Below are 13,369 nucleotides of genomic sequence, written 5' to 3'. Positions count from 1 at the left end.
TTTTTGCACCTCAGCAGTTCCAGATTGGGAACCACTGTCCTATGACCCGCATCCCACCCTGACAGAGACATTTACACTTGTTTCCCTTCTGTCCACGAAATGATGGTCGTGATACAATCATTTTTAAGTCCTGCAGGACATCCTGTGTTGGTTGTTAGCAGAGTGTCTAGGGTCTGACAGAGTCTGAGGCCTGAGCAGGAAGCAGGGGTAAAAGGAGGAGGGGATACTACTGCTTTCATAAGTTGTGCAGGTGATGTAGAATCTAATGTAAGTCATTCTCTTCTCTTCCTTTACTAAAGGGATACACTGAGCGCAAAATCAATGTAACAAGAATAACTGCACATCTACAGGCTAAACGGCATTTTTAAGGAACATACTGACTTACTGAGACTAGCTTATTCACCATATCCCCCAGAGTTAGATAAGTACATACATACCCTTCTCATCTCTGTGCAGGTCATAACTCTATCGGACACTAATAGCCATCTTCTAACCTTATACATACTGGGAACTATTCTCCACAGAAGGAGAAACACTGCTACTTGGGGGGAGTGATTAGTGCAACACCAGAAAAGCAACGTTGTTACTCCCTGCTCCTCACCGCGGGGCTTCTCAGGTGCTTCAAGCAAATCACTCCGCCCAAGTAGCAGAAATAACAGTGCTTTTGCCTTCTGTGGAGAATATTTCCCAGTATGTACACGGTTAGAAGATGGCTGTTTCTCATTGGACGTTGGTATTTGTACATGCTGTGACTATACAAATCCCAACTTGTAAATAGGAAAATGTTGGTGTTATTTTGTCACTTATTGAGAGCAGTAGGCTAGATGGAGCCGGTTACCTTCAGGATCTGTGGTAAGCTAGGCTAGCGGTGGGTGCGTCAGACAGAGTTACAACACGCATGGAGATGAGAAGGGTATGTAAGGATTTATCTAACTTTGGTGGATATGGTGAATAAGCTAAAGTCTCATTAAGGCAGCGTGTTCCTTTAAAAGTGTTGAGGAGCAAAAGTTTGGGGTACTTCCTTTTCAGTGATATGATTTTGACTTTAAGTATACAAAAAACCTTTTTTCAATCTACTCAAAGGTTGCCGTATGTTCTTATTCTGGAGATTCTTATGGGTAAAACATGCATGCTGCAGTACTATGTTAGTGTCTATGTGTATGTGTGTGTGTGTGCCTGGTTTGCATGTCTAACAGGAGTGTGAATGTGTGCATTCTGTGGATTAATATCAGAAAAGTCTCTTATTCATAGCTACTCTTAAGTCTTAAAGCATTGAAGTGCAAGTGCAGTGTCAAGATACAGGCAAGATGTAGCACAGGGAACGCTTGAGGTAAACTAACTCAACTATCGTATCAGTCTAAACTAACCTTGACTCTATCCCTGTTAGTAAGGCGTGTGTGTTAGTGTGTTTGTGTATTTTAAAATACATTTGCTTAAGCGTCTATATCAGCTTGATTTAGCTATTTTTGGGGTTTAAAATAGGAACCTATAGTGTCTAGAAGAGCTCTAATTCCTTCTTCCTTTTCCAATCTAGAGGAAAACATGTGAGTAATGGTAATGAAAGAGCAGCTGGGATGAATCAAATGTCCACCAGACACTCGTTCCATGTTGATGATTTTTGTTTCTTTGCATGTTCCCCAGAAGAAGAAATAAAACATTTTATATTTTTTGTTGTTGCTGTTGTTGTTGTTGTTGACATTTTGTTGTTTGTGTTTTCCCTGTCAGCTATGCTACAAGATGGAGGGAATGGGGGAGTGGCATCGCCTGAGGCCAGGCGGCTCGAAGGGTTCAAAGGTGGAGTTGGTGATAGGGGTGAGGCGCAGCGGAGCGCCCGTCATCCCAGAGATATTATTGAGGCTGCGTGACTTCTCATAACCCGTGGCTACATGAAGATGAAAAGCACAGGTAAAAGGGCAAAGGTTAGAGTGGAGTTATGAAGGGTCATTTATATTAGCAAATGAAAAAGTCAGCATGAATGTTTTCATGATGTGGTAAAAGGTTGCAATGTAAGGAATGTGTGGTATTGCATGGAAATGCATTTTTATGACAGAAAGTAAAATTAAAATATGTTCATTTATGTTATGTTATGAGCAGCATTGCACATCAGAATTGCAAATTTAACCCATTTGTTACAGTTACAAACATTTGTAAATGAAACAAAGTTGAAAAAAAGAGACAAAAACAAAGAGACAACTCAAAACAAAACCAGCCCAAACCAAACCAAGTAAAAATATTTTAGACCAAAGGAGGAAGTACGAAAAAGACAGACAGATGGACGGAGGGACAAACAGATGGACAGACAGACAGAGACAGGACAAAACAGGAATATTGGTTACGAAAATCAGCTATCAGTTGCCACAATATCCCCTACACACCTAGAGGTGGCGCTCTGTAGCACCGACAAGAACTGTGTAGGGGAGGGAGGATGCACTAGTCCAGTGGAAGTACACAAACCCCTTTGATCAGAATGTATCCCATCAGATTTTTATACTTGTACATCCACTGGACTACCTGCTTTGGGATTCCCAAAAGCACTTCAGTGGTGGTACACTGTTCAGGAATGTGAAACACAACCAGACTTGGTGGTTTAATGATTTTTGGGAAACTCACTGCAACTCAAATGGGTGAATCTTCTGGAGCTGAGCACAGTTAGATAAACACACACAATCCTCCAAGTTAACTTTTCAATATTAACAAACTTCACTTCATTGAAGACATTTTAATTTCAAATTCCAGGTTTTAGCCAGTCTACCAGTAAGAACAGCAGGCTGAAAAGTCAGTTAGACAGAAAGACAGACAGACAGACAGACTGAACAACCCTCTCCAGGGTCAGCGTTGAGTATGTGTTTCTCTTCATTTAAGTGGTCAAATTGTTTAAAAGTTGACAGCCATGCTAGCTCTGAGAGGCTAAATGTGGCCACAGCATGCTTTGAGCAAACATCAGCAAGCTTAGCAGGTATAATGTTTACCATGTTCACCATCTTCATTTGGTGTGTTAGCATGCTAACATTTGCGAGTTAGCACTTAACACAAAGTATAGCTGAGGCTGATGGGAATTGTTTGGGCTGGTTGAAGCAGCACGAAGTGTCAGAGTTCAGCGACATTTCAACATGTTGGGTGGATTTTAATCTTGAAGAATGTGGAGACACTTTACTTATAAGTATTTACTTATATATGACTCAATCTGCATGCATTTTTACTACAGTATAGCCTGATGGGCTTGTGCTCAATAAGAGTCTGAACAAGAGTCTGGAGCAGCGGATCTCTTAAGTTAACCTGGCTCTGATGCATGCACCGTACTCCCACAAGTTCACTTGTTCCTCTTTAAGAGTCTTAAAACGATTTATTTGTGAATCTAACATCACTAATCAAGAAAGATATTGGTCTGGCTGATAAATTGGTGCAGAATTATTTATATTTAACTAAAATAGAGACATACAACTTTGAAACAGCCTAAGAAATTCTTGAGAAAGAGAGGGATTTTCTTGCGGCCTCTGGGGGACCACCACCCCAAACAACCTCCACGACACTGCTCGCTACCATAATCGTTCTGTGATCACGAAATAGGCTTGCAATCGAAAATACACTACTTTAAAATGTGTAATTAACAGACAAAAATAACAACGTTAACGTGATTTGTACACGAATCAACAGATTAAATAACGTGACAATTCCACAAACTGCCGTGAGACTGGGCTCTGATATAGGACCAGGGATGCTCCTTCATGGAATAGCTCAGTACTTAGTGTGTACATGAGAGAGAGTGTGACAGTGAATGTGCTCAGGGCAGACAGCTGTTGGCTATCAGAGAAGAGAAAAAAATCCATAATTTAATTGGTAAGTGGTAAGGGTGTGACGAGATCTCGTTTTACGAGATCTCGCGAGATTAAAACGTGACGAGATTTCTCGTCGAGGTGAAAAGTTGTCTCGTGAGGCGCTGTGATGTCAGCGTGATGGAGCGTGAAATTACTATTGGAGATCCCCCCGCCACTTTTAAATCATTTGTGTGGCAACATTTTGGTTTTCCTGCGGAAATGATAAACGGCGAAAGAGTGACAGACAAGACGAACACAATATGTAAACATTGTAAGAAAAAAATGCCGTATACCGCGGCTAACACGAGCACTATGCAAAAACACTTACAGCACCACCACAGCTCTCTACTAACTACTGCACCCGCGACGAAAACATTAAAAAAAAATTTAAAAATTTGTTTCTGTTTGCACTTGTAGTTTTAAGAGAGCAGTACTTTGGTTATTGATACACTTACTGTTTGCATTTAAAGTGTTATTTTTCTGTTATTTACACATTTATTTTATTTATACTGTTTATTTTTTTTTAAATAAACAGTATACAGCACCTAAATTGTTTTGCATTTTGTGATTTTTCAGTTGAATAAAAAACTATTTTCCATTCATATATTTCATAAAGGATTTCTTTAATTTTTTTTTTTAAATCTCGTCTCGTCTCGTTCTCGTGACCCCAATCTCGTGATGTGTCTCGTCTCGTGGAGTAAGCGTCTCGTCACACCCCTAGTAAGTGGTAGTAAATGGATAGAGGTTGTCTCTAAATAAATGCTGCAGCTGGGAGACAAAAACTCTGACACAGAGAGAGGACACGAGAGGACGGGGAAGCCCATCTATAAACAAATCCATTACAACTGTCGGGAGATGCAGCTCACGGATGTGAATAGGAAAGGACATGGTTCAGTTTAGTTCTTTAGTGTGCATAACTGTAGTGTGAAACCAGAACTTACCCAATAAAACGTATACAATGTAACAAAAACATGAACGTTGGTCCAAAACCTTGGTTCGGACTTCCAGGCGTGAAAGCCCCCTTAAAAGTAGTACTGCTAATAAACAGACCTGAGCAGTCCTACTGTGAGCCATTAAACACCAATAGAAGCAGTAATATTATTAAAAAGGGTGGCTTGTTGTCAACATACATTATCGCAGAAGATTTCTTTCCACATCTATTTTCTGAGACAGGTGTGTAGGAAGTAACCTGACACGTGACATGGTTTGTTATACAGAACCATCTGAGAAGCTGTCAGTGGAAACTGCTTGGAAATAGGCAGGCACTTTGAAAAAAAAAAATCAAATGACACAAACACATTACTTAGTCTAGCCTAGTCTGGATTAATTAGTTAATTTCAAGGAAATTCTGGTGCAGCTTTGTGTTCCGTTTTTGAAAACGACACTAAACTTCCAGCTAGCAAGTTATACGCTAAATAGGGTGAGTTTTAAAGAATATTTGGATCATGCAACAAGGCAGGCCTGCTTGGTTCTTTTGAGGAATTTTAAAGAGTAACAAACAATATGGCAGGCATTTGCTATGGACAAAATACACACAGAGTAGAGTAAAAGCAAATTAACTATTCATTTAATTTAAATGACTCCTGTTACTGAATTGAAGCTAACTTCAATACAATATTGTATGTGGCATTTTCCAAGTTCCATCCCGAGAGCATTTTGCAGAGCCACCCTCTCTGTGACCAGAACTTAGCGCCACCCTGGACAGACAAACAACCCTCATTGCTGATCTCGTTATATCGCGAGAATCCCGCTTCCGTGCAAGGCAAGTAGGCAAAAAGTTGCAAACAAACTCCTGCACACTGTCTCAACCAGCAAAAATTCATTAATTTGTTAGGTTTCAGCACTAGACCGTCATCCAGTTTGATTGCCACATGCATCATACAACCATCACCTTCATCACATAAGAAGTAAAGCTGTGTTTAAACAGACATTTGGATTCTGTGTTTCTTCCAATTTCTATTATCAAAGAGAATAATAATAATCCTCATTAACTGATTGTATGTTTGACTTAAAGGTGCTGATAAATCTGCAAACTCACAATCTGGTGCTCAAATTGACTCCCTGAGTCATATTCTCACCTGTACCATATCATCCTGCACCCACCATCAATGTCCCTTGCGTTTTCCAACACAGTGCTGTTTTCTGTCTGAACGCTTTGTAAAACTACCTTTAAAGGGTAATATCAGTGTTGCCAACCTGGAACCCTGTTTCCAATGCATTGGTTAAGTGACTAACAAAATTCTTTTGAAATTGGTCCAGAATTGAGTGAGAACGCTCAAGCTCAGTGCAGTTAATAAGCTATTAACTATTAGACAACATACTTTAAAGTCATTCCCCTATATAAAATACATGTAGGAACAATATTTTGTAAAGGTGTAGTGCAGTTTATTGTCCAGGGAGCGGACATTTGCTGTGAAAACCCTCAGGAGTACTGCGGTTAGCCTTTAACCTAGCACTACCTTACGTTTCACACCCCGTTCGGAAGGAGACTCTGGAAGCGGTGTGAAAGGTAATGTAAGAGGAAAACTTAAACGCAGTTGACCAGCTGGAAGTTTAGCCTTCTGCTAACTCCAGTTCATGATTATGTAGCTAACTAGAGCTTCAAATCACAGTGTGTCATATTAAGGGGTTTTACAAAAAAATAAAAATAAACAGGACATTCATTCTCATAGAATTGCTGGAACATAACAGCATGCCATCTGTATGAAATTAATGATTCGGACTTTTACAGGTTACTGTGTTAAGCTGGTGCATGCCTGTGATCGCCCAATGAGGGGCTGGACAAAGAGGGAAGAGAGAGAGAGCTGCAGGAACGGTCCCAATCTACTTCCAATTCTTTTCCACAGCTTTAAGGGGAACTACTAGTTTTACACATCAATGTGTTTCCAGGTTTTAGGCAGTACTACTGCATATTAAAAGAGTTATATAACAGATGTAGTGTCTCCAGAGGGAGATGTATAAAGTCTTATAGGAGAGAGGGTACCTGTCCAAAGGGAGCATCAATTCACGTTTCACATTAATTGTACACAGCTGACAATGCATTCTGGTAGCATTGAATTGCCTGCTCCTTATTTGCATTTGCCTCTACGGTTGAGGACCAGGCTACCTAAGCAAATCAAAAGGGCGACCCCCCGCCTCTTGAAACTTTCGGAAAGCGAACGTTTCTAAATGAGCCAACATGTTGGTCTGTTTTGAAGTTTTGGGAGCACACAGCCCATGAGTTAGTCCAATTTGGTGCAGCCACCGCGGCTTTTGAAGGGTGAAGCCTGTGTGTATTTTTTTTGTCAGTAGTCATTGAAGGGAAATTGATACTTGCTGGCATGGGACACACACATCCACACACTCACAAAACGGTAAGGTTTGGTTAGAACAGGAGATGAGCTTGATTGATTGATTCATTTCAGGGTGGGATTCTCCTTTTTAGTTTTATATATCAAAGCTCCTGGTCCAGTATATTTTAGGACGCAAAATGGCAGTGTTGAAAATCCCCCTCAAAAGGTTATTGATCATTTTGACAATAGGTCTAGCCATGTTCTCATCATACACTTTAGTATGACTCTAGAATATTATTCTGAAAATGAATGATCAATGCCTTTGTGTGCATTACAGCTTCATATACGGTATCCTTGTTTGTATGTGTGTATTTGTGCATGTTTACTATGTAACAGCACACATTCTGCTCTGTTTAAATAGCTGTGTTTGCAACGTCAAGTCCTGTAACCACAGGAATAAATCAGCAGGACTGCGGCACTTAGCTGATTGACACACACACACACACACAAAGCTGCAGCAGTGTTAGATTGAATGGGATCAATAACCTACAGCTTCTAACATACAGCCGCAATGGAATCCCTGATCGGAACTGCTATCATCAGAAATCTTGTGAATATGATTCTGTATTATAATAGTTTATTTAGAGTACAGATCTCCCTGATTAACATGTCCTATGACTAAATAAACAAAGGCAAAACACATTGTTGATAAGCACTTACATGTCTCAGTGCTTAAATGCAGGGAGTGTTTCTAGTGTGGCTCTCACTGTATGAAAAGTGGAGCTGAAAGGTGCTCAGCATCTGTAATGAGTGCCTCACTGCAGTTTGCTCTGCAGCAGATGCAGCATGAGGCAGCACCAGCTATGATCTGCCACTTAATGTGCCCGGTGCCGTGCTCATGGCTTTTGAAGCTACTTCATCTTGTATTATCCTGCTGATTTAATTAATGAAATGTCTTCATTGACTGAACGGCTTTAATAATTTACTGCACTATAGCAACGCTGTGTTACAGTGATACATTCAAAGAGTACATTACAATTTGTCCGTTGCAGTCGCTCTTGAAAATTGGCCTTTTTATACCATAAGTGTTTAGTGAGTGGAGTATGGATGAGGACTATTGTCAACATATCTAACATTGTGGTTTAATAATAATGTAATCTGGGAACATTACACAATATGATTCACAAAAACAACCTACTATACCTGAGATTACAAAATGCAATACTTGCATTTTTTGGATTACTAAATGACACTAGGCACAACTGAAGCCACAAAACTCAAACTACAGTCTGCACTACCAACAGTCACCTGAGCTAAACAGTTCATATCTCCTGCAAAACTCATTCACACCAACACAACTCTTAACGCACATCTCAAAACAGGCTCAGTGCAGCCAAACACTATGAACAATTGGCCAAACATCAAAACAAAAATGACAAACTTATTGTCTCTACAGTTTGAACAATTTGAGTGACTTCACCCTATCATTAGTTTATTTAAAGAAAAGATATAGATTTATATTATACCAATGTTCATGTACGTTAAAACAAGAAGGAATGAAAATCAGCGGTTTGCTTCCATATAGTATTTTTTCTCTAGTAATTCAAGGAATTACTGGAAAAAAAACTAAAAATACATAACAGTAACAGAATACTGTTTTGAGTGTGTGGTTAACAGTATTGACAGCAGTGTGTTAGCATTTAAACAAAGCTGTAAATCCACACAGTTGTGCAAGTTGTGGTTGAAGTCATGGGATAAGTGTGTAGTGTTTTGAAAAATGTGTTTTAAAGGTCCCATGGCATGAAAATTTCACTTTATGAGGTTTTTTAACATTAATATGTGTTCCCCCAGCCTGCCTATGGTCCCCCAGTGGCTAGAAATGGACATAGGTGTAAACCAAGCTCTGGGTATCCTGCTCTGCCTTTGAAAAAATGAAAGCTCAGATGGGCCGATCTGGAATCTTGGCCCATATGAGGTCATAAGGGGCAAGGTTACCTCCCCTTTCTTCTTCTTCTTATTTTACAATCAAAAATGTTTAACAATCTACAGTGAGTGCCCTTCTGTTTATGGACGGATTTCCGAGCAAAATTGTAAGATTTATGGTACTGCAAGGCAAGGGATCGAACCGCCAACCTTCCAATTGGCAGGCGACCGCACTACCACTGATCCACAGCCGCCCCAAGAACTGGTAGTTCGTTGTCTCTTTCTCTTCATTCCACTCGGTTACAGACTCCTTTGCTCTGTTAGATTCTGGCTGCCTTTCACATCAGCATGACTGAGCTTTAATCTCAACTGTCTGGAGAAAATCAGGTCAAGTTGTATTCCATGAGCTGCTGCTTCATATTGACTCATATACCATGTAGTTGGTTTCATTTTCTCAAATAATGAGATCAGGTGCTTATTGTTGAACCCTGTCACTTCAGGCTATCAACACAAGAGGATACACTGCTCTCATCTAGTGGTGGGCGGATCTAAATAGATAATATTGATAACGACGTTGGTATTGACATTGATCAATACCAGTGTAATAAGACCAATACTTTAGTTTCAGTTTTGCTGCTGCGGTTTCATCGAAGAGGTGAACTGGCTTTCTGTGTAAGTCCTGTTGCTATCAAGTGCAAGGAACCCTTTGCTCCTCCCCCCCCTCCCCCCATGTGATTTGATGGTGTACCATCACGTGACTCATTGGCGCCAGGCCAACAAACAAGCAAGCAAGCAGCCAGGCCCCGGAAACGGCCAGTAGCACACACACACAAGCAGGACAGAGACGGTGGCTATATTTTCAGGCCAAAAATGAAGCAAAGGCAAGCTGTATCATTTGTAAAAAGGCAGTAAGATTCTGTGGTAACATAACAAATTAATGCAAGCATATGGAAATTACGTCCTGGTTTTAACTTATCAATAATCCAATGAAAAAAAAATCACAAAACCACTTAGGTCATGAAACTTCAATCAGATTTAGCAATTTGATGAGGTATCCACCGAATTTGTACCCATTGGTTACACAATGAAATCAAAAGTATTCCACAATTATCAAAACCTCACACTCAAGGAGCAAAACATTTGCCCAGATGTACTATTAGCACAATGTCAGCCTTTGCAAAACACTTTTTGCAAAACACTACACACAGTGATTGGCAAAACACTAAACACACTTCTATTCATTAGACAGAAGTATATCATGATGTCACTTCCTTGCAATTCCAAAGCATTGTCAAATTACCACACCTATGAGCCAATCTGTGAAACACAGCCACCAGGTGCGCAAACATTGCTTAATTGTAGACACACCAGCCAGGTTTAAGCACTATAAAAATTCAGCAGGTAAGTTTTCTGTGCTGTATTTTTAGTGTTTGTCTGTTGTTTACTGAGCTAACAGTGTTATGCACATTACTGTAGCAGCATGGGACATATTTTGTTTTGATTCTCAATTAATCGACTATAAGGAGAGATAAAAATTATATTTTCCTCGGTCTGCAGCGTTGGTCTTGTAGTCTTGTGTGTACTTATTGTTAATTTGCACTTTCTCTGTGTAGTTCATTTACAGTAGTCTAATCCCGAGAAGTAGAATTGCTCAAACGTGATTTAGGTCAGAAATAGTAACAAGTTCAAACAGAATCAATTTATACGAATGTGTGCGTTTCATGTGGTGACAAAATATGATTTTTTTATAAATTGTATAGTTTTTACAAGAGTGTTTCATTTTGCAAACGGTCCAAGGTGCATTTGGGTATGTGGTTGTGCTAATTGTGTGTAGTGTTTTGAACAAACGTTACCTTTTTTCAAAATAATGCTGTATTAAAAAGTATTGGTATCGGTATTGTTATCGACAATACTGACCCTGTATTTACTTGGTATCGGATCAATACCAAATATCACACACCACTACTCTCATCTGTTTCCTATGTGTTTCATATCTGTAACATATTTTTATTAATTGAGAAAATTATAATACTTTGTTGTATTACAATTTTCTCAATTAAGAAAAAAAAAAAAAAATTTAATGCCACAATGCCATTCAAAATGCTCAACTTAAATTCTATCCACACACATGTTACACAATTGTTAATTGTAAATAGCAATCAGAGCGTTTTGGCCAACATAGGAGAGAGAGGCAAGACGAGTGTGAAAACAGTAAGAGGAGGAGAACAAGAAAGAGGAAGAGCGAGACCAAGATGACTCATAATCCGGGCCCCTGTGATCTAGCAATGAGGGAAGCTCGGGAGAGAGAACATGTAAACCTGAACAGGTTCACAGTAACGTCTTTGACTGCCATGCCCATACACTCCTTCTGCAAGCAAGATGCATGTGCAGCTATAGCTGTAGAAGCTTTTTCAGGGCTGAATTTGCCATAGGTGAAACTCTACGTATTGTTTGACCAGGTAGAATATGGTCTAGAGCAGGGGTCTTAAAAGTTTTTCAAGCCAAGGATTTGGGGATTTTTTTTTATTTTTTAATTGAGGCCCCCTGCAATGACTCTGAGGGCCCCCTAGGGGTCATGGACCCCCCGTTGAAGATCCTTGGTCTACAATGTTGATGAGATGCTGTGGCCAGACTATGTTTGACGAAATGTATGCATTAGTTAGGGGTGAAGTAAACAGAGTTCTGAGAATATGAGGTGTGCTTTCATGGAACATGTGTAAACAATTGAGAAATACTGTAAAATCTTGACGTTTTTTTTCTTGATTAAATCACGACCTTATTCATGAGTCAATGTTTTAAATGTGCAGACAGTTTTGAACATGAGCAGAAACACATATGAGCTGCTAAAATCCAGGGGTTTATGAATTAATTGGCAATAAGTAATTTAGCCTATTATTGATGTGAAGTGGAGCAACATGCACATTTAAAGAGGTTACTATCATTATGTCGCCCCCAGTGTAGAAACAAGACCTACGCCCTTGCATACGCACACACACGCAAGCACGTACACACACACACACACAAACACACTTCTGTCTCCAGAACATTTCTCTGTTTTAAAAGCTTTGATTACTGAAGCAAGAAGCTAAGCGAGTGCTCACAATGTAGAAGCATATCTTTTGGCTGTGCTGTGATGGCGACATGTTGTACATACCTCCACTCAGTCAGACTTTAGTAACACAACGCAGGGGGAGAGACTGAGGAGGGTAGCCTGAGAATGGGATGGATACACCAGTGTTAATATGGGATGGGGAGACATCAGGGAGGAGGGAAAGGAAGAAGGAACAAGGGAAGATGGGAAAAGGAAGAAAAGGAGGGAGAGGAGGTAAAATCAGAGGGGAGACTGAATGGAATAGAATGAGGTATTGAATCTTCACACCACGAGAGACTCTGAGGCTCTGAGGGCATAGAGTGCTGTGTGCTGTGCAGATTGTAAAGCCCTTTTGAGGAAAATCTGTGATGTTATATATTTACTTGGGAAACACCCGTTATTTATTACTTTTATGTTTCTGCAGAGGATATAAGTAAATGAATACTCAAATATAATATCATAGTTAGTTAGTCATACAGATGTTATGGAAAAGATTCAAAGGGAATCAGTTGTTTGGTATATTGTATTAATACTGTACAGCAGTGGTTGCAAAGTGGGGTCCAGGGATCCACATGGGTCTTGGTAGGGTTCCAAAAAAAAAAGAGGAATCATTAATTTTCTCTATGATTCCATCTTTAAGTAACACAATGATAAAATGTATGACTATTTTGGTCGTTGATTTCATACATTTTCTATAATAAATAACATAAACGCAAGAATCGTAATAAATGGGAGTCTGTTTGAGGGTCCTTGATGTGAAAAGATTTGACAATCACTGCTTTTCAGTGTACTATAGGGGGTGTCAAACTTATGATATGAATTACATTATAAAATGTAAAGGTCAGCATCACTATCTGATTAAAATGTCCATCAATAGTTACAGATCAAATAATTGCATTTGACACATCAAACTTCAATTTGTTAAGGATTAAGGCTAGTATTAAGCTTTATTTTTTACTGCCAATAATGTCAACAAATAACATTAAAAGACCAAAAACCAACAATGAGAGATGGTGTATTTGTTCCACATAGGTGGGTCAGTGGTCTGGCGTGACTTTTCCTCTTGGAGGGGCTATGTTCCTTTAGGTATCTCCGTTTATTTTAAACATTAGTACTACATATTTCTCATGTCACAGAAATCACTAAGAGTAAATTTTGTGTTTTGGATGTTATTATAGTGTCAGTGATGGCAGCAGGTAGGTGTTTGTGGAACTGAATTAAAATAGGCTACAGTGTGTGTGTGTGTGTGTGTGTGTGTGTGTGTGTGT

At 39.5% G+C, this 13,369-nt stretch overlaps 1 protein-coding gene across 5 annotated transcripts in view; it reads right to left on the bottom strand.

The window, feature by feature from the left end:
* The window catches only part of LOC116702807 (potassium voltage-gated channel subfamily C member 1), a 112,165-nt gene that overhangs the window by 18,741 nt on the left and 80,055 nt on the right, over positions 1–13,369 (bottom strand). The window contains exon 5 of one of the 5 annotated variants that reach the window (XM_032537280.1): positions 820–1,882. The exons of the other annotated variants lie outside the window; for them this stretch is intronic. Within the exon in view, the coding sequence (XP_032393171.1) occupies positions 1,731–1,882 (152 nt within the window). The 3' untranslated portion in view covers positions 820–1,730. Of the gene's footprint in view, positions 1–819; positions 1,883–13,369 lie in introns of those variants that run through there. 5 annotated transcript variants of the gene reach the window in all.

Source organism: Etheostoma spectabile, chromosome 15 (genome assembly GCF_008692095.1).
Source record: "Etheostoma spectabile isolate EspeVRDwgs_2016 chromosome 15, UIUC_Espe_1.0, whole genome shotgun sequence".
Lineage (NCBI taxonomy): Eukaryota > Metazoa > Chordata > Actinopteri > Perciformes > Percidae > Etheostoma > Etheostoma spectabile.
Note: the sequence above shows the minus strand (reverse complement) of the source record. Positions and strands in the feature narration are given on the sequence as shown.